The 20,087-nt window shown below is 38.3% G+C and overlaps 1 protein-coding gene across 2 annotated transcripts in view; it reads right to left on the bottom strand.

The window, feature by feature from the left end:
* SRPX (sushi repeat containing protein X-linked) overlaps positions 1 to 20,087 on the bottom strand; it is a 95,823-nt gene that overhangs the window by 38,638 nt on the left and 37,098 nt on the right. For both annotated transcript variants that reach the window (XM_020979631.2, XM_020979630.2), the window contains exon 2: positions 1,525 to 1,584. In XM_020979631.2, the coding sequence (XP_020835290.1) occupies positions 1,525 to 1,584 (60 nt within the window). The remainder of the gene's footprint in view (positions 1 to 1,524; positions 1,585 to 20,087) is intronic.

The raw sequence follows: 20,087 nt of genomic DNA, 5'->3' as shown, positions 1-20,087 counted from the left end.
TTTAAGTTTTCAATAACAAGGGTTCCAACAACCACAAGAAAGTTTTTTTTTAATACTTAGTTAATTACCAACAACAAAAGGTTTGGGTTTTTTGACCTCTCAGCTACTTAGGAGATGCAGTTAACCAGAACAGTCCATCTATTCCCCAGGCTTTCTGATTCCCAGCGCTTTCCTGGATCTCCGTTATAGCCAAGTCACCACCTTAAATCTGTCATAGACAAATGTTTATGTATATTTAAAAGTCACAACTGTATGAAGAGAATGTATACGGAAGAGTTTTTGTGTTGTTTTGTATCAGATTTTGACTTTATTTGGTTTACGGAGTAGAGAGGAAGTTCTCTCTACTAATGAGGATAGGCAAATATTCTCTAACTTTAATTGAGAGTTGCTAGGGGCTCTGACTGGTTAAGTGACTTACAGACAGATGGGACATAAACAGGATTTGAACCCAGGTTCTCCTGACTCTCTATATCCACCATGCCATACTTCCTCCTATAGTTCTGATTTTTTCCCCAATTGCACTTCAATCTACTGGAAAGCTTGTGAAGCTGTGACTTGTGGGATTTTACTTGTTTCAGAGCTAGTATGCATTACTCTAATACTCTCAAGATGTCAGATTTAGCAGAACAGTACAATACACTGTCCTCTTGTTAAAATGTGGACAGGTTCCCTGGGGAAAATGCCATGGTGGAACTTTGTTAACTAATTTTCCTCAAATCATTCCCACAGGAGAGGAGTCAGATTTCAGAATGTAAACACATACATTCTGTCTTTGTCCCAGGTCTCCCTGAAGTTAAAAAACAAACAAACAAACAAACAGCAAGAAATGCCCCTTATCAAGCACACTTACCTGGTCCTGGTGGTGAGGGGAGAAAGATTTAGTTAGTTGGGACTGCCTGAATTGCTTCTCTAATTTGAGTACAGCGTGGTTATCTACCAGGCTATATTTTCCTTTGGGAGTACACTTTATTCATCATTTCAGGGGTTAAGATGGAACATAAGATCCCTGAGGACAAGAACTGTTTCACTTTAGTCGGTGTAACCCCAAAGCCTAGCACAGTGCCTGGCATACTGCAGATGCATCATAATTGCTTGCTGGTTGATTGACTGCTCAATTAATAAACCAGCATTCTCAACCAGCTTATGAAAATCAAGCTTCCTTACTCCCAGTGTCTTTGCAGGACCATTTCCAGATTCCATTTCCCCTGACTTAGGAATTATTCACCATTCCCAGTGGAACATAGGAATCGGGGAAAGACTCCCTTCAGCTTGATTTTCATTTCCATAAGCCATAGAACATTCTGGTAGGAATAAGAGCAATACAGAAGAAATTGGCTTAGGAGAATAAAATGACCAGCAGGGGAGAAACACTTTGATATTCTCCTCTGCTCTCCCTTGTGCATGTATCTCACCAGAAATTAAGTATGCCCTGTGGTCACTTTATTTCAGTCTGCTCAGAAGGGAGGAGAGAGGAACATTCCTGGCATCAGCAGAACTCCATTAGCATACAAGCAAAGCATTCACCTTTCTGTCTAGGGTATGAAAACACATCTTCATCATCTTCTAGTGGTGAGTATCCCGAACCTACAATAAAACAAACAAGAAGGAGGAAAACTACAGAAGAAAAGCCATATGATATATATTTACATATATACATATATTCCATTTTGAAAGCAATGCTTCATCATCATTCATGCAGGGAATGTTAGAATGCAGAGCCAGGAGCAAAAGCTTCAGTGGCCATTCGTTAAGTCATGGTGGCCACTTAGAGTGAGCTCTGTCGTGCTAGACTTCTGCCAGAGTCCATCCTGAATGAGATTCAAGTTGTTCTGCATTTCTGGATTCAGTAGGGAAAAAGACAGGGAGAGATGAATCTGCTCGAAGATGATGCCAATGTATACAGTCTACATGCCAATGAAATGCAGTAAAATGCTTTCCAGCCAACCCACTGCTCCTCTAGAATTAAAAGAAGCCTCCAGGAACAGTGGGTGCTTATGTTACCTGAAAATTGGCATATCCCATGAAATGAGTTTGGGTGGAGGAGAGAAAAAAGGAATCAGATTTCTTAGCTCGAATGTCAAAAGGAACTCAAAATAAACTGCATTGCTGTATGCAGCAATTTAGAGAACCTAAGAGTATACATACTCTTAGGTTTTCTAAATTCTGTAAATTAAATTATCATATATATTACATATATATGTATTTTTCATATATATATGGAACTTTATATATACACACATATATATATATATATATATATATATATATATATATAATGTTACAAATATACACATACGTACGTAGAACTTTTTTTAAACTTCTGACAAAGGGAAATTCTCAGTAACAGTGCTTGATAAATTTTGAGAACTCAGTCCTGTGAAGAGAAAGTATTTACCTCCTTTCTTTTTCTTTTCTCTCATTCATGTTTGTTTGTTTTTGTAGAACAACTAATTTGGAATGTGGGACTGTATCCTTTGGAAAGCATTTGAAAGTAAGCTCCAAAAAGTGGAGGATTCTTAATCCTCGGAGCTGCAGTCAGTCTGTAATTTCACACAGCTTGTCCTCTTTACATGGGAGAACTTCACCCTCTAGTTTTCATACACTGGTCACTAGTGTTTGCCTTGTCCAAGGTCATCACTAGCCACAAGAAATTCCTTACACTGGAGGTGCCTGAAACTATACCATGTAAGACAGATGATTTCTTAACAGTGTGATTATTGAACACCTTTCTGGGTCTCAGGGAGGAGCCTTCTGGTTCATCTTCCCTGTCCACTTCAACTTTAGATGAGAAAGGAAAGGGTTGCCAGAGAAAGAGTCATAGAAGATGATGTAGAAATTGTACATTTTCCCTGTAGTGATAGGAAGGGATATAGCAATTCCCAATCCCAACTTGTCTTCCCATGACTCTCATCTTCCCCAACTGACCTAGCCACCTTGAACTAAATATGGTTAGAGATTTCAAAGTGGTCATTATGCCATATGAGAAAATGAACAAGCATCTCAAGAAAGTCCAGTAGTCATCATCATAGGGAAAACTCTGTGGGAGACCAAAAATAGTTCAAAATTTCTTCCTTTTCTGCCTCCTGTTCAATGTACATTATCTTAGAAGCTAAATCTATACCCCTGACCCCAATGGTGGAAGACTATAGGATCTTCCAACCCTATGAGGCTAACTTACAAATCCTAAACCAGAAGCCCATGTGGTAAATGTATTTCCTGTAATTCCCATAAACACTACTGTTGTTTAGTCTTTTTCAGTCATGTCCAATTCGACATGACCCATTTTTGGAGTTTTCTCGGCAAAGATACTGGAGTAGTTTGCCATTTCTCTCTAGCTCATTTCACAGATGAGGAAACTGAGGCAAACAAGGTTAAATGACACACAGAATCACAAAGCTAGTAACTGCCTGAGGCCATATTTGAACTCAGGTCTTCCTGATGTAGGTTATGTATTCTTTCCACTGTTCTACCTAACTGCCCACCCCATAAACATACAGTCTATAAAAGCAGAGAGAAATATTCTTGATCAGTCCCTGGAATTAAACAGAAAGAATATCTCTAACCATTTAGGAGCCAACTTAGAGTGTATAAGTGATTTTAATAACAATAATAATAATAACCACCAAAATGGTCATGAAGCACTTTGAGATTTTAAAAGGAAGATAGATAGACAGATAGATAGAGATAGTGCATGTGTGTGTGTGTGTGTGTGTGTGTGTGTGTGTATATATATATATATGTATACACACACACACACACACACACATACACACACATACACACATACACACATATTAAATGATCTCATTTTATCCTCACAACATTGGGAAATAGGTGCTATCCTCATTTTACAGATGAGGAAAATGAGGCAGGAAGTGGTTAAGTGACTTGCCCAGAGTCATACAGATAATAAATTTGAAGCCAGATATGAACTCAGGTCTTCCTGAATCCAAGTCCCATACTCTAACCATGACATCATGACAGTATTAATGGAAATTCCAATTCACTTGTCAGACACTGGGACTCTCGTTCACTCTTGTTGTTCAGCTGTGGAGTCGGTAACCACTGGGTACATGGCTTTGCTCTGCTGGATATCTGTGTTTTTAAAAATCAAAATCAATGAAGATAAAAAAGACAAACTGTGTGATTCAAATTTTCATAAAATCTAATTCTCCATTCCCCAGAAAAGACCCATACCCCAGTATGGTTTTCCCCAAGGAATCCTTGCTAACAGTAAGGAGAGAAACTTGTGAGGGAATTTAGCATTTTAAAGTTTGGGGTGTACCTCCGTCTTGTCTACTCCCCAGGTGTTCACAAATAGGTCTCCCTGGCTTCTGTGAAAATGAATTTTTCACATAATCATATTCAGACTTCAGTATATTTGCCTCCTGGTGGCATCAAGGGTAAGAGATGTTAGAATGCAAGCTCTGTACAAGTTCCTTTTTAAAATGCCAGATGTTTGCCAAAGAAAGAAAAACTGAGGCAGAGTTAGTGAAGTTTAAAGAGTCAACAGAGTGCTCACAATGAATTACAAACCATATGGATCCAACAGATGGAACAAATAGTCATTGTTACTTTGGCACCAAGATTTTTTTATTCTACCTGGAGAAATTAACAGAGCCTTTCCTTTCCCACAAATGTCCCCTCAACCATTCCATTAATTTGCTCATTCTTTAAATAGAATTTAGTGAAAAGTTTCAGGATGTCTGAATCTAGAATCCAGGCTACTCTTGGCCCATAGGTACATTTATTAACTAATCCCTTTGTACTATGAAATGTTCATGAGTAAGGCCACTAATCCAAGTTGGAGAACCCTGCCTGTGGAACTCTCTTTACATGGATCAACATTTGTATTGGTTGATTTTTTTTTTCAATTATGTATTTATTTAATCTAATTACCCTGAACTGCAGTCTTAATGAACTTTGGGAGAAGTATCATACAAAATTAAAGTTGTTTCTAATTCACAGTGTGCCTGACACATAATAAACACTTATAAAATGCTTGTTGACTTGATTTGGTGACTTTAGGTATGAAAAATATACCCAGAAGGAAAAATAAAAGTCCTTTCCCTAAAATTTCCCACAGGCAGAAGTAGGAAGCTTCAAAAATCCGGGTCTTGTCCTTCTCTTGAATTTCTACATTACTTGTCTGGACTCTTCAATTAAAAATATCCCAGTATTCTCTTAAATTGATAACTATCTTTTTAGATGTCTCCTAAACTGGGTTGTAAGCTCCCTAAAGGAAGAGGTTGAACTTATACTTCTCCCAGAAGGCCAGCACTGTAGTCTATCTATAGGAGGCTCTCGCTAATTATTTGTGGATAATGATACTTATAACACGATAGGAAAAAACAATATCAAACATACACAGTTGGTCAGTATAATACCCAGAACTATAGCTAGCAGTTTGGGGGCCTATAGCAAGCAGCATGATAGATGCCCTCAAATCAGTTTTGGAATTCATGTGTGAAAGTAAGACAAAAAGGAAATTTGAAAAATTCCACTTATTGGGAGGGGAAAACTTGGGAAACTCTCTCCACTCCAGTTGAGGTCAACAGAGATCCTAGGCTACAACCCTTTTTAGTGAGACACCATAAGACCCTAGCTAAGGAGATTACTACCAAGTAGGGAATAGGGCAAAACACTCCAGGGAGGAGAGGAAGTAAGCTATCTGATAGCCTCCTATTTTAAACTAATCATTCTTGCTAACTAAGGGCTAAGCCCAGTTTCTATGCTGCTGAAGTAATGCATAAGTGTCAAAATGTTAATGGAACAAATTTCAGTATTGTGGACTCTTTTAAAATAATTATTTTAATTTTGTGCCTTTAGATTTCAATGCCATGTGGCAAAACTCTGATTGTCCTGCCTTAGTTATGGCTCTGATGATGCCTTTAACTAAATGGCTGCAAATTCACCACAGTTAAAGAAAATCAGTCAAATTGCTTGCAGCTGCATATCAGTGAGAAGCAGAATGACAACTTGGTGATGAGGCAGTGATAGCAGCAGTTGTATAACAAGCATGCTTTCTCATCTTTGTGTTTAGTATTCCTTCACCACTTTTCAAAGCTTAAAATCAAGCAAGTTTTCTGAACGCCTCTGCCAGTCACATATTATTTCTGGTGTTCTCATATTATCTTTGAGTTTTACCACAAATAAGATAGGAGACCAAACATGTATATATCAAACATGGGGCTCTGAGTCCATAGATAGGCAAACAAAAACAAAAACAGCCTCTTTACCAGAGCATGATTTGAATAAAATAGAAAACTTAATAATGAAGTGTGTGTGTGTGTGTGTGTAACCCTATAGAGAGATGAAAAGAATAAAACCTTGACTAGTTGAAGTCCATCTAACTAGAAAGCTCATCAAGTAGAATTTTTTTTCTCCTTCCACATTTTAGGAAGAAGGGAAACAAAAATAATTAAATGTCAGATTTTTTTTTAAAAATTCCACAACTTCCAAAGAAAATGCTGATAACATTACACGTTTAGTCCTAACTTCTACAGTCACAGAATGACAGTAACTCAGAGTCAGAAAGGACTTCAAAGTCCAGCCCCTGCCAGAAAAGGATTCCCTTCTGTATTATCTCAATAAGCAGAGGTCATACAGCCTGCAGGTAAAGACACAATGCTGTAGAATAGTGATCACAGTAACGAATGAAGCCTGGGACACTGCAAGAGCCTGAATCAACAAAAAGAGATTCAATTACATCCAACATGCTATACTTCCAAAGGCAAAAATGTGAACCAATACATTTTAGATTTTCAAACGAGAGAATTTTCAGCACAAAGGGGGTTTTCAGTAAAACTCTGTTTCCCAGAACAGGCCATCCAAATGAATGAACTGATTACCTGAGGCTTTATCATAGTATTTTGTTCCCCATGATGTGTTCTGTGCTTTTCCTTTTTCCGTACATTCTCTTTCTCGGCGACCTTATTGGTTCTCACGGGATTGATTATAATTTCAATTCAGGGGATTGATAAATCTACATCGCCATCCCCAATCTTTATTCTAACCCTTCAGTCCCACGTCATCAACTGCCTTTTGGATATTTCAAACTAGAAGATCCAGAAATATCTCAAACCCAATGTATCCAAAATAGACATTTCTCTCCAAACCCACCCCAATGCTTAGAAAGAAAAAATCCATGTTTCTATTGATGGCATTCTTCAGTCATTGGAATTCAAAGATGTCAGTGTTATCCTTGGCTCTTTGTTAGACTGTAAGCTTCTTGAGGGCAGGAGCTGTTGTTTCTACCTACATATCTCTCAAATCTGACTCCTTTTTCTCTACCCACAAAACCACCACTCTAATTTGATACATCTCATTTAGAATATTGCAAAAATCACCTAACTGATCTCTCTGCCCCAAATCAGTTCCAACTCCAATCCATCCTCCACACAACAATCAAAGTGGTTTTCCTCAGGTGCAGATCTGGCCATATTGCTCCCCTGTGCAATAAACTCCAGTAGCTCCCTATTACCTCTAGAATAAAATGCAAACTCCTCTGTTGGGCATTAAAAGCCTGATCCCATCCTATCCTTCCAGCCTGGGTCATATATGATTCCTCAAACTCTACAATCCTGCCAAACTAGCCTTCTTTCTAATCCCCATATATGACACTGAATCACCTATGCCTTTGCATTGGCCATGACTGGAATGGATTTCCACTTCATCTCTGCCTCACAGAATCCCTCTCTTCCTCAAGATAGCACAAGCACCACCTTGTCTCCATCCTCACCCTTCACTTTCAAACACTCCTTTATATGTTATCTTCTCCCTTGAGGATAGGATTAGCCTTTTTGCTTGTATCCATTTAATAAATGTTCTACCCATCTATCTGATCACACTAATGGCAAGTGGCTTCCCTCCCTAATTACCTAGAATTTAACTGTTTGTATTTCTTCTGTATATATTTATTTATGTACATGTTGTCTCCCTCAATTAAATGTAAACTCCATGAGAGTTGGGATTATTTCATTTCAACTGGCTGCAAGATTGCAAATGATAGGAACTAAGGGATTTGAAGCAAGATGGAGGAATCATAGGAAACAGTACAAGCCTCCCTCTTCCCTCAAAAAAAAAATAGAAAAACCTCCTCCAAACAGATCTAGAAAATGCCCCAGAGCAATTCCTGATAGGAAATGCATAAAAAGTCATAGGGAATGATTTGTCCAGCCCCAGTCAGCATAGAGAAGCAGACGGGTCTGTAGATACCGTAGATGAGGAGCACCCCAGCATGCCACACTCAGACTCAGGACACTCACTACAGGGACAGGTGCCAAGTGGCAGCTGTATCATCAACTACCCAGTTCAGGATCACACATACTGGGCAGACTAAGGGGGACACTTATGCCTGGGAGCTGTGTCAAGGTGGGGAGGCCCAGGGAGGTATACTGAGAAAAGAGGAAGTTCAGAAACAAATAGCAACAGTGTGGTCCAGATCCCTGGAGTAGACTCAGTTCCAACATCTAGCCTTACCGGCAGAGGAATAATCAGGGCAGGAATCCCAGACCAAAGCTGAAGGCTGTCATGCTGGACCAACAAAATTTTCCGGCTGACTGATAAGAGGCTAAGTCCAGCAGCTTTTTACTGTTGCTCAAGGACAAATCTGGATCAAGAACTTACAGGCTCAGACCTGGACTGGGAATGGGGGTGGGGAATGGTAGGGGGGAGTTCTGTAATCAGACTTTGCCCTGGATCAGATCACTTTTGGAGCACTGAATGTTTACTGATCCCCAGCCTGAGATCTGGAATAACGCAACACTCAATATGCCAAGAAATCAGCAAAAGGACCAGCCCAGAGCTCCCTTCTAGAAGTGCATCAGAGTTCAGCCCTGACAACAAGTCTGAAGTCAAGAAATAGGCTGGAAGAATGAGGGGGAAAAAATCCCACCATAAAGAGCTATTATATTGGCAGGGAAGCTAAAGACAAACGCAGAAAACAATGACTCTAAAACATCTACAGATTCTCAAAGAAGAACACAGGTTAGGCACAAATTCAACTCAAATTCTTGGAAAAGATGAAGCAACAATTTTTTAAAAGAGTTTAAAATGTTTTATAAATGGTATGAGGGCACTTGAGGGGAAAAAAAGGAAAAGAAATGAGAGCCATAGAAGAAAGAATTGGAAAGGAAATTAACAGCTTAGCACGCAAGGTATAAAACCTTGGCTAAGCAAAAAATTCCCTGAAAATTAGAATGGGCCACATAAAAGCCAATGACTCCATGAGACAATAAGAAATATTAAAACAAAGTCATAAGACTGAAAAAGCAACTGACCTAGAAAACAGATCAAGGGGGGAAAATTGAAGACTCATTGGGCTATTTGAATGCCATAAACAACAACAACAACAACAACAAAAAGCCTAGGCATAATACAGCAAGAAATCTTAAAAGAAAACTGCCCTCTCAGAAGCAGAGGGCAAATTAGAAAGAGAAAGAACCCACCAATTACCTCCTGAAAGAAATCACAAAATTAAAACTTCCAGAAATATCACAGCCAAAATCCAGAGCTTCTAGGTCAAAGTAAAATTCTTCAAGCAGCCAGAAAGAAAGAATTCAAGTACTGAGGAACCACAGTCTGGATCACAAACAATTTAGCAGTCACCAGTATAAAGAAGCAGAGAATTGGGAATATGATATTCAGAAAGCAAATGGCATGGGCTTACATCCAAAGATAATTTACCCAGGAAAACTGAGTATAATGATACACTGTGGGGGGGGGGGAATGGATTTTTAGTGAAATAGACCTTCCAAGCATTCCTGATGAAAAATCAGAGTTGCATAGAAACTTTGAAGTTCAAACACAAAAGTGATGAGAAACATAAAAAAGGTAAACATGAATAAACAACAAGGGACTAAAAAGAATAAACTTCTTACATTTGAAAATGAAGAAATTATACATGTGTCTCCTTTGAATCCTCTCATCATCAAGGGTCATAGATGAAGTCTAATTATTCAGAGGCCTGGGAGGAGTTCTGTGATGTCTTGATGGTGTTAAGAGAAGAATGGAAAAAAAGAAGGGAAGAGGATTATACTGGGGAGGAGGGAGACAGGAAAGGAAGATTAGGAAAAATTATCTTCCCCAATCAGGATACACAAGTGGATATTTATACAAATAAGAAGGAGCAGGTAATGGGAGCAGTTGACAGTTGACAGAGCTAAAAATGCTTCAACTTAGCAGGCATTGATTAAGTGCTTACTGTGTGCAGAGTGGTGAACCAGATGCTAGAGGAGTGAGACACAAAGTTTAGCTAAAATATTTCCCCATGCTTTTGAAGCCTAATTCGGGGTGGGGAATGGGGAAGGTATGACACAAATAACACTAACACAAAACATTACATAATAAATATACGAGAGAGGCAAAAGTGCTTGAAAAGAAGGCTTAGTGGTAGCTACATCAAGTCAATAAGCATTTATTAAATACCTGTTGTGTGCCATGCATTGTGCTAAGAATTGGAGATGCAAAGAAAGACAAAAATAGTTCTTGCCTTCAAGAAGCTCACCATCTAACAGGGGAGACAATATACAATACACAAACAACTACACACTCACAAGATGTATACAGGATAAACTGGAGGCAATCCCTGAGGGAAGGCATTAGCATTAAGGGGGATCTGGAAAGGTGTCGTTTGAGCTGAGCTTTGAAGAATGAATGGGGAGGATTTCAATAGGCACAGAGCAGGGGGAAGGTATTCTAGAAGTAAGGAACAGTGTCAGCAAAGGCATGGAGAACATAAGCACGGCAATGTTCCAGGAATGTCAGGAGTCCAGTCTGATGGTAGCATAAAGAATATGTAAGTGGTAGAGATAATAATGTGATAATAATAATAACCAGTATTTATACAAGGCTTTCAGGTTTGCAAAGCACTTTTTGCAAATACAATTTCATTTTATTTTCACAACAACTCTGGGACATGTACCCTATTACTATCCCCATTTTACATATGAGAAAACTGAGGTAGGAGAAGATTAAGTGACTTGCCCAGGTCACTACTAGTAAGTATCTGAGTTCAGATTTTAACTCATCTTCCTGACCCCGTGTCTAGTGCTCTATAATAATAGCTAACATTTATATAGTGTTTATTATGTGCCAAGCACTGTGCTAAGTGCTTTACAATCCTCATTTGATCCTCACAAGGACCATCTCCAGTCATCCCGACCTATATCTTGCCATTGGACTCAGATGGCTCCCTAGGAGAGAGTGAGGCTGGTGACTTTGTACAGCCCTGCCTCACTTAAATCCAATTCACTTGCAAGTCATGACATCACCTTCTTGATGTCATGGTCCTCTTAGAAAACAAAGAACAAACAACAACAATGATCCTCCCAACAACCCTAGGAGATGGGTGTTGTTATTACCCCATTTTATAGATGAGGAAACTGAGGCAAATAGCCATTAAATGACTTGCCAGTGTCACATAGCTAGTAAGTGTCTGAGGCCAGATTTGAACTCAGGACTGGTACTTTAGCCACTGCACTACCTAGATGCCTTGAACAGGTGGATAAAAAGGAGAATCTTTTTTTAGGATTGGATAGACCTGCTTATGAGTATATCTGTAGGTAGAAGGGAAGAAGACAGTGGAGAATAAGACTTTAAATTTACATTATAAAGACGGGATGACTGTAGGAGCCAGATCCTAGGAAGTGAGAGTAAATGAAATCAAGGACAAAGCTGAGGGATTAGCATCAGCAGGAGTAGGAGCAGCCCCTTCCTATGGGATCATAAGGAAGGACAACACAAATAATGAAACAGAAATGTTGAGGAAAAGAGGAAGGAAGTCAAGGAAGCTCAAGTAACACTCCCTTCATCTTCTCAGCAAAGTCAAAAGTTAAGTCAACAACTGTAAATGAGGTTGATATCAAATCCCATTCATTCCTTTTATAATAAAGGACACCAAGGCGCTAATTGTATGTTTACAGCTAGACCGTAAGCTCTTCAGGTGCAGGGGTCACGCCTTAGGAGCTAATGAAGCATCCTAACTGCAGTAGACCCTCCATAAAATGTGATTAATGAAAAGATTTCTGTATAATAACTGGGCTGCCTCAATAAGTCCCTCCAGTATCTCAGAATGAAACCCTGCTCCTTGGTAAAATCAAAGTTGAAGCAAGGACTATGGTTATAATTAAAAAAGAAACCCAAATGGAGATAGAGTTGGGTCTTGGCAGTTGACCTGCCCTGTCATTGCACTCCGTTCTTGCAAACTAAACCACAGAATTCAGGGAAGAGAGAAACTGAAAAAAGTAACACAACGAAATCATGTAGCAAAAATAGTAGCGGGTAAGCCTTTAATTACATATCCGTAGAACAACATTTTAATGTAGTAGATTACAAGTCTGGAAGAATAAGCAACAGTGAATGAAACACTTCCTCCTGGAGACAGTCCCAACGTTGGCATCACTACATTGTCAGCAATTATAACTGAGAATTACAGACTGCCTGCTGGCTTGGGACCCTATGGCAAGATGGTGCCATGGGAAGAACATGGGATTGGATGCCATCAGAAGTCGGGCTTAAATCCTGGCCCTGTTCCCAATGAGTCAAGAGACTTTGGACAATTCACTTAACCTCCAGGCTAACATCTGGCACTCAGTTCCACAGACTCTCAATATTGGAAGTGACTCAGAGAGCAGCTAGTACAAATTATGCCTCAACAAGAATTCATTCTAAAAGTTACTGAACAAATGATCAACCAGATATACAGTGAGGGGGAAGCTACTACTCCTGGGAGACTACATTATGCTGCTAGACAGCTCTAATCATTAGGGTGTGTGTATGTTTGTGTTTGTGTGTTGTGTTCCTTTATGAGGATTATATGGTATAATACCTAAGCCAGGGAAGGATAAAGCAAAGAAAAAGAATTGTAGACCCAGATAATGAAATTGATTCAAACTTTTGCAATAAGAACCCAGGAAAAAAAAACTATTGAAATGTATATTTTAAAATTATGACCAACTGAGATTTACACTAGGGATGCAAGGATGGTTCAGTATTAAAAAAGATTAACATCATTAATCATATTAAAACTAAAACACATCAAACAGCGTGATTATGTCAATAAATGCAGAAAACACCTTTGACGAAGTACAACACTCAAATATGCTAAAAAAAAATCCATCAAAGCATAGGTATAGAACTATTTTAATATGATAAAGAAAACATTTAAAATCTAAATCTAGCAACAGGTTGACTACATGCAATGGGTAAAACACAAGAAGTTTCTTAATAAATACAGGAGTAAAGCAAGGATTTGCCCTTTCCCTGCTGTTATTTGACATAAGTCTAAAAATGCCAGTGATAGCAGTTAAGAGAAAGAAATGAATGGCATAAAGGTAAGCAAAAACCAACCGTATTTGGTACAACATTCTAATTTATTTAAAAACTGATAAAGATCGAATAAACCAATTGAGATAATAGCTTCAACATAGTAGCAGGATAAAAAATAAAAACCACAGAGGTTAACACTTTTCCAAGATAAGAAGTTTCTACTTTACCTCAGGCCTAAATGTTTTTGTTTTTGTTTCTGGGGGTTTTTTCGGGTTGATTTTATTTTTTTTTCCAATTCTGAACCACTGTTCTTGCCCCATTCCCTCTTTTACATGGCAGCCATTCTAATATCTGAAAAGTATGCAAAGTATAATTGCAGTAATTTCCTCTCTAAGTCTTCTCTTCTCCAAGCTAAACATTTAATTCATTCAAGTAATCCATGTGTGTCATGAATGCAAGGCCCCTCACCAACCATCACCAATAACCCAGGAGGAATAGCATGAGTGTCCAGTAACTCCTCAAACTTTTTCATTAGTAATGTCCTGTCTTTGAGAAGCTGGGTTTTTACCTGCTAAAATAAAAGCAAGTACCACATGAAAATTAATATGGAAGAGGAAAGAAGGGTGGTAGTGTCCAATGGGATTCCAAGGCTTAAGAAGTTAAATTGTTTCCAATAGGTGCGTGAATCTCATTAATAATTATGGTTAAGAATAAAATTAAAATATTATTTTTCTTTCAATTTATCTGAATTTTTTTTTCCACTGGGTTTGGCCCTAACCATTGAATAAACAGAATGATCAGGATTTCTTTTGGCCTATGGATGCCATGAAAAAATTATGGAGATATTAAGGGCACTGTGAACTGAGGAGGTTTGGGAACCTCTCACCTAAGATCAGGGTAAGAAACTACTGTCAGAAGTATTCCAGGATGGCCAGAACTGCTTCTAGAGTTGACAAGCTGCTACAGTCTACACCAGGGGTGGGGAACCTGCAGCCTTGAGGCCACAGCTTTCCCCACCCCTGGTCTACACAATAGTATGCCTCATCCAGGAAGTCACAAATGTAGCCTTCCAGCTGCAAGAATAGCTAGGACTTCTATTTCTCTGAAAATAAAATGAAGGGAAATCCCCCCAAATGAATAATACTATTGCCTTGGTCGTTGTTGTTTAGTCATTTTTCAGTTATGTCTGGCTCTTCATGATCCTATTTGGAGTTTTCTTGGCAAAAATACTGGAGTGGTTTGCCATTTCCTTCTCCAGTTCATTTTATAAATGAGGAAACTGAGGCAAATAGGGTTAAGTGACTTGCCCAGGGTCACACAGCTAGTGAGTGTCAGAGGCCGCATTTGAACTCAAGAAGATAAGTCTTCCTGACTCCTTTCCTTACCCACCTCATAGAGTTGTGAGGAACCCATCAGCTCAATGGTGTAAAAGTATTTTGAAACTGCAGAGTGCTAAGTAAGCATGAGTTGTTATTAGTAACAATGCAGCTTTTTATTTCATACCCTCAACCTCAAACTTTCTTCTAAACACAGTCTGGTGTCAAATATCATTATCATCATTATCACTGTGAGATAATAAGGGAGATAGAACCAAACATATCTTAACTTCCAATATTCCAAGCAATGATTTGAGTTTTGTGCCACATATATCACAGGGGGAAAAGCCACTGACCTTCATAATTTATTTCTCTTTTACATTTTACTATTAAATTATGTATGTTTTCAATTAAAAAGTATTTTCCTTCGCCTTCCTGAAAAAAATAAAGAAAAACGTAACTTGTAACTAACATGCATAGCCAAGCACAGGGAAATCTGTACAGCATTTGAATTAGGATGAAAAATGTCCTTTTTAAAGGACATATTCTGCCACTGCCTTCTTTAAAAAAAAGAAAAGGCAAGAAAAAAAGACCAAATAGAGCAGTGGTTTCCAAAGTACAAAGCTCTCGTGATAATGAATTGGAGTGTGGGAAGAAAATATTAGAATTTCAATTTCTATTTTTCACCCCCAAAAGAAAAATAATTGACCTAAAAATGTAAACATGAAGCATCATCTAATTTGTTTTTGAGGACATTTGACTGACATTAGGGAAGATGGAAATTTACTAGCTGAATGTCAACAAAAACCTTTGCATAATTTGTGGAAGGGATTTTTAAAATGAGTAGCATGAATCAATAAGTTCAGCCAATGATGCGTTCTCTTCCATTGACAAATTTAATATTTTCTCAGTCCTCATCCTTTTTGACCTTTCTCTAGAACATGACACTGTTGACCACTCTCTTCTCCAAGGAAATCTCTCTTCTCTGGATTTTTATGACATTGATCTATCTTAGGTCTCATCCTACTAGTCTGACCACACTTTCTCAATCTGCTTTGCTGAATCATCCATGTTTCATCTATCCTAAGGCTCTGCCCGGGACCCTTTTTTCTCTCTACTCCTACTTGGTGACCTCATCAGCTTTAAAGGATTCAATTACCATCCCTTATATTATTAACTCTCAAATCTATTTCTCCAGTTCATCTTTCTCCTGTGCAGCAGTCCATCCTCACCAGATGCCTATTAGACAGTTCTCAGTGGATGTCCTGTAGGCATCTCAAACTCAGCATATCCATCATATTTTCCCCAAAACCCAATCTTCTTTGATGTTGCCCTAATAAAGGCACCCTCAGTTCCCTCGGTCACCCATATTCAACTCTGAAATTCTCTAGAGTAGCTAGAGTAAGCATCCCCTCCTGGAGAAGTTCCGGAATTCTGCCATGTTCATTTGCCAATACGTAATCCCTCAAATTATGGTCTTTGTCCTGTTCACAGATAGTAGTAAACACATAAAAGACAAATGTTTTTGGAACAGAGGAGTAGTTGTACTCCTCCAGACCTCTCCTCTCCTAGGAATTCAATCAGTTATCTCCTGAGGCGTCAGCAGCTCAGACAAACTCCAATTGTTCCCACCTCCTTCAAGTTCTTGTGTCTATCACACACAAGTCTATCACACACACATGTGTGTGGCTCACATCAATTCTTTGATTTTTAAAAAGTTTTTAATTTTTAAATTTATTTTTATTTATATTTATATTATATTTAAATTTTTAAAAATGAGAAATAAACATAGGGGATAAGTTCACAAACCACTTTACATACAGTGTCTCATTGGATCCTCACAACTGTGTGCAATACAAATGCAAGCATTATTATCTCATGAGAAAATGGAGGCCCAGAGGAGTCAAGTGATTGGCTCTAGGCCATATCATTAGAAAGGAGACAGGACCTGAACCAGGTCTTCTAGCCTCAGGTTCAGGGACCTTTCATAATACCAATATTCCCACATAAAAGTGCAGGGTAAGTATGACTGCTCTGCAGTGTCCACCTCAGTATGAATATTCAGATATTAAATGGAAACAACAAAATTTTGGTCTGTTGAAGGTCCATTAAAAATAGCAAAAATGCATGTAGTACAGGAAGGTTTGCAAAGCACCTTGCCTCTATTATCTCTCTCGATTCTGGCAACAACCTTGTAAAGCAGGAGCTATCATTTTCACCTTTTTACAGATGAAAAAACCAAGACTCAGAAAGATTAAGAGATTTCCCTGGGTCACATAGCTATTGAACCCAGGACCTATTGACTTTAAGTGCAGGACATTACATACCGTTAGTACTTGGAAAAACACGAAGTCATCTTTCATGGAGATGGTGAAATGGGATGTGGAGTAAGAGAAGTTATTAATGCATGACCACTCAAGTCTCTAAGGATCAGAACTCCAGACCATGTTTCTTGGGTCACTGGATGAAGTAAGCATGGAAATGTGAATTAAAAGTTTCGAAGCCATCAATATTGTCAGGATGGCCTTCTCTCTGCTTCCTTTGTGAATATATAGTCAAGTATTCTTTATAAAATTGGCAACCTGACAATTTTCAACTTGCCATAAAATCTTGGATAGGATAAGTGGAGTCCTTGAGAATAATGTAGTTTATGAATTGGCAAAAGTTACAAGGAACCCTGTGCTCAGTTTGGTCCAGCTGAATAAATTTTCAATAATTAAAAAGAATTACCTTTGAAAAAAATCAATTTGAAAGACCAAGAGTCAGACAATGGACATTTAAAACAAAAGTCTGACCAGCCCTTGTAACCTATTGGTGAGGAGAGGTGTCCAAGTTAGGGATAATGGGAAACACCACAGCTACAAGAACCACAACACAGTAGCAAACATAATTTTATTAAAGAGATAAAAGCTCCAAAACTCAGAACTCCAACCATCATGGGTTTGATGGTGAATTCACAAACAGAACTTCCTGGTCATTTTTCATGTTTCATGTATAAGCAAATATTCAAATATTCTAATGGATCTGTGATCTCACTGATATATTTCCTCCAATGATGTATATTATAGCAATTCCATGTTTGCTCATGCCATGCGCTCGTCCATGTCCTCCCATAAACTTGCCAAAGGGGAGCCATACAAAATATTGTGGGAAGGGGGGCTTCCTCACATTATTTTTTCCCTTTTCTTTCTTTTGAGAATGAGTTTCCTTATCTTGCCCAGGAATAAAGTACAGCAGCCACTCCCAGGTCAGATCAGACCACTGATCAGTATGGAAGCTTTGACCTGTTTCTGCTTCTGTTTCTATTTACCATATTGGTGCCAGACAGTATAGATACTCAATCAGTTTTAGCCCTTCTGTAGTTCAGAACTCTCAAGGTCAAGTGAACTACCAGACTTAGCTTCTCTGATAGCAGATTACAAGTGTATACCACCATACCTGGCCTTTCCTTGTATCCTCTTGTCAGCACTAGGATACTCTCAGTTAGCCAATTGTTAGGCTACCAAACTACCAATCTACCAATGTCCCTCACCATGTGATTTATGATAGTTCTTTTCCTTAAAAGATATTAAAACGTGATCTTAAGACTTAAACTGGCTCAGAGGACTTAAGGCTAAGGTTTGACAGTAGCTCCTGGTCACCTGAATAAAAAAAACTATAAGCAGCTCCTGACAGCCTTGACCAGATGGCCAAGATCTAGCCATGGACAACACTGAGACACACTCAGTCCAATGAACTCGGTGTTCTCACTAACTGTCCTTCTTGAATATCCTTCCCCTTCTTTGGCCAAATAAATCTCTTTTGGATAAGTGTCAGATCTTTTACTAGTGTTTAATTGTATTCCAATATCTATGCTAAACTACCAAGAAACCAGCCTGAGTCAGACCTATCTTCCAGCATCAATTCTATTATATTCATATGTTTCTTTAATACATTCCTCCATACATTCAAATATAAGTTAGAAATTAAAACCTTCAAAGGAAAATAAGGGGATATGAGGAAAAACAGTTTGGAATCCCGAGAAAGATGGTATAAGGCTAACTTCTCAACTCATTCTTTGCTTCTGACTTATATACCAGGGGAAGTATCTTCGAGCAGCAAGATATAAAGGAGACATTAAAAGGAATTTGAAGCTCAATATGAATGAGGAGATAGTAAGAAAACATTTTTCCCCCAATACATAAGTGGTCAAAGGGATACGAACAAATCATTTTCAGAGGAACTAAATACTATTAACAACCATATGAAAGAATATCCCAAATCATTAATAATAAGAGAAATGCAAATCAAAGCAACTCACACCCAGAAAGTTAGCAAAGATGACAGAAGATGAAAATGGTCAAAACTAGATGGAGCAGTGGGGAGTTAAACACAGTAGTGCATTGTTTATGGAGCTGTGATTTAGTTCAACCATTCTGAAAAGCAACCTGTAATTATACAAATTAAGTGACTAAAATGTGACTATCTTTGGATCCAAAGATTCTACTACTAGGCAGGTCATTGACTAGATGGGTTTACTACAAGGAGGTCACTTGACAAGAAGAGAGTGCATATGTACACCAAAACATTTGCAGCAGCACTTTATGTGATAGCAAAGAACCATAAACAAAATATATTCATTGATTGGGGAATGGCCAAGCAAATCGTGGTACATGAATGCGATGGAATATTACTGGGCTATGAAAACAATGAATATTGTGAATGAACTGATGCAGTGAAGTTAAGTAGAACTAAGAAAACAAAATACACAGCAACTTAAATGATTTAAAACGAAAGAAGAACCACAAAACAATTCTAAACAAATGTCACAGAATTGCAAAGATTAAGGATGACACCAAAGAAAAATTATGAGGAGACACTTCTTCCCTACTCCTTTGTAGAGATGAGAGGTCCACAAGCATAACTTTCAGATTTTTTTCAATTTGATGACTGATTTTGCTGATTTTTTTATCGTTACCTTTTTCTTTTTCCTTTGAAAATATTATTTTGTAATATTAGCTGGGTCTCTGGGAGGGCAAGGGATAGAAATAGAGAGGGAGATTTAGGGGCAGCTAGGTGGCCCAATGGATACAACAACCAGCTCTGGTGTCAGGATGACCTGAGTTCAAATACTGCCTTAGACACCAGCGGTGTGACCCTGAGCAAGTCACTTAATCCAAATGAGAGGGAGAGAGAAAGAGAGAGAGATTGAGATTTAGGCAATGTAAAAACAAAATATATCAATAACATTGATTTTTAAAAAAGAAAATACTTAAAAGCCTGAAATAAAATCAAGGCTCTAGTACTGAAAGAACAAAGTACAAAGGTATATACAATCTAGAAACCATAGAAAGTATGATTGATATGTATTCCCTGCAAAATTCTTGAAAGGCTTATTAAACAAATTCTCTGTGAAATGGTAGAGGTAACTAGGTGTCATGGCATTTCCTAGTGTTTAATTTTATTCCAATATCTATGTTTAGGTATAGAGCCCTGGACTTGTGGTCAAAAAGACCTAAATCT

Source organism: Phascolarctos cinereus, unplaced genomic scaffold (genome assembly GCF_003287225.1).
Source record: "Phascolarctos cinereus isolate Bilbo 61053 unplaced genomic scaffold, phaCin_HiC Scaffold_726;HRSCAF=1367, whole genome shotgun sequence".
In the NCBI taxonomy this organism is placed as follows: Eukaryota; Metazoa; Chordata; class Mammalia; order Diprotodontia; family Phascolarctidae; genus Phascolarctos; species Phascolarctos cinereus.
This window is presented reverse-complemented; position numbering and strand designations above follow the sequence as displayed.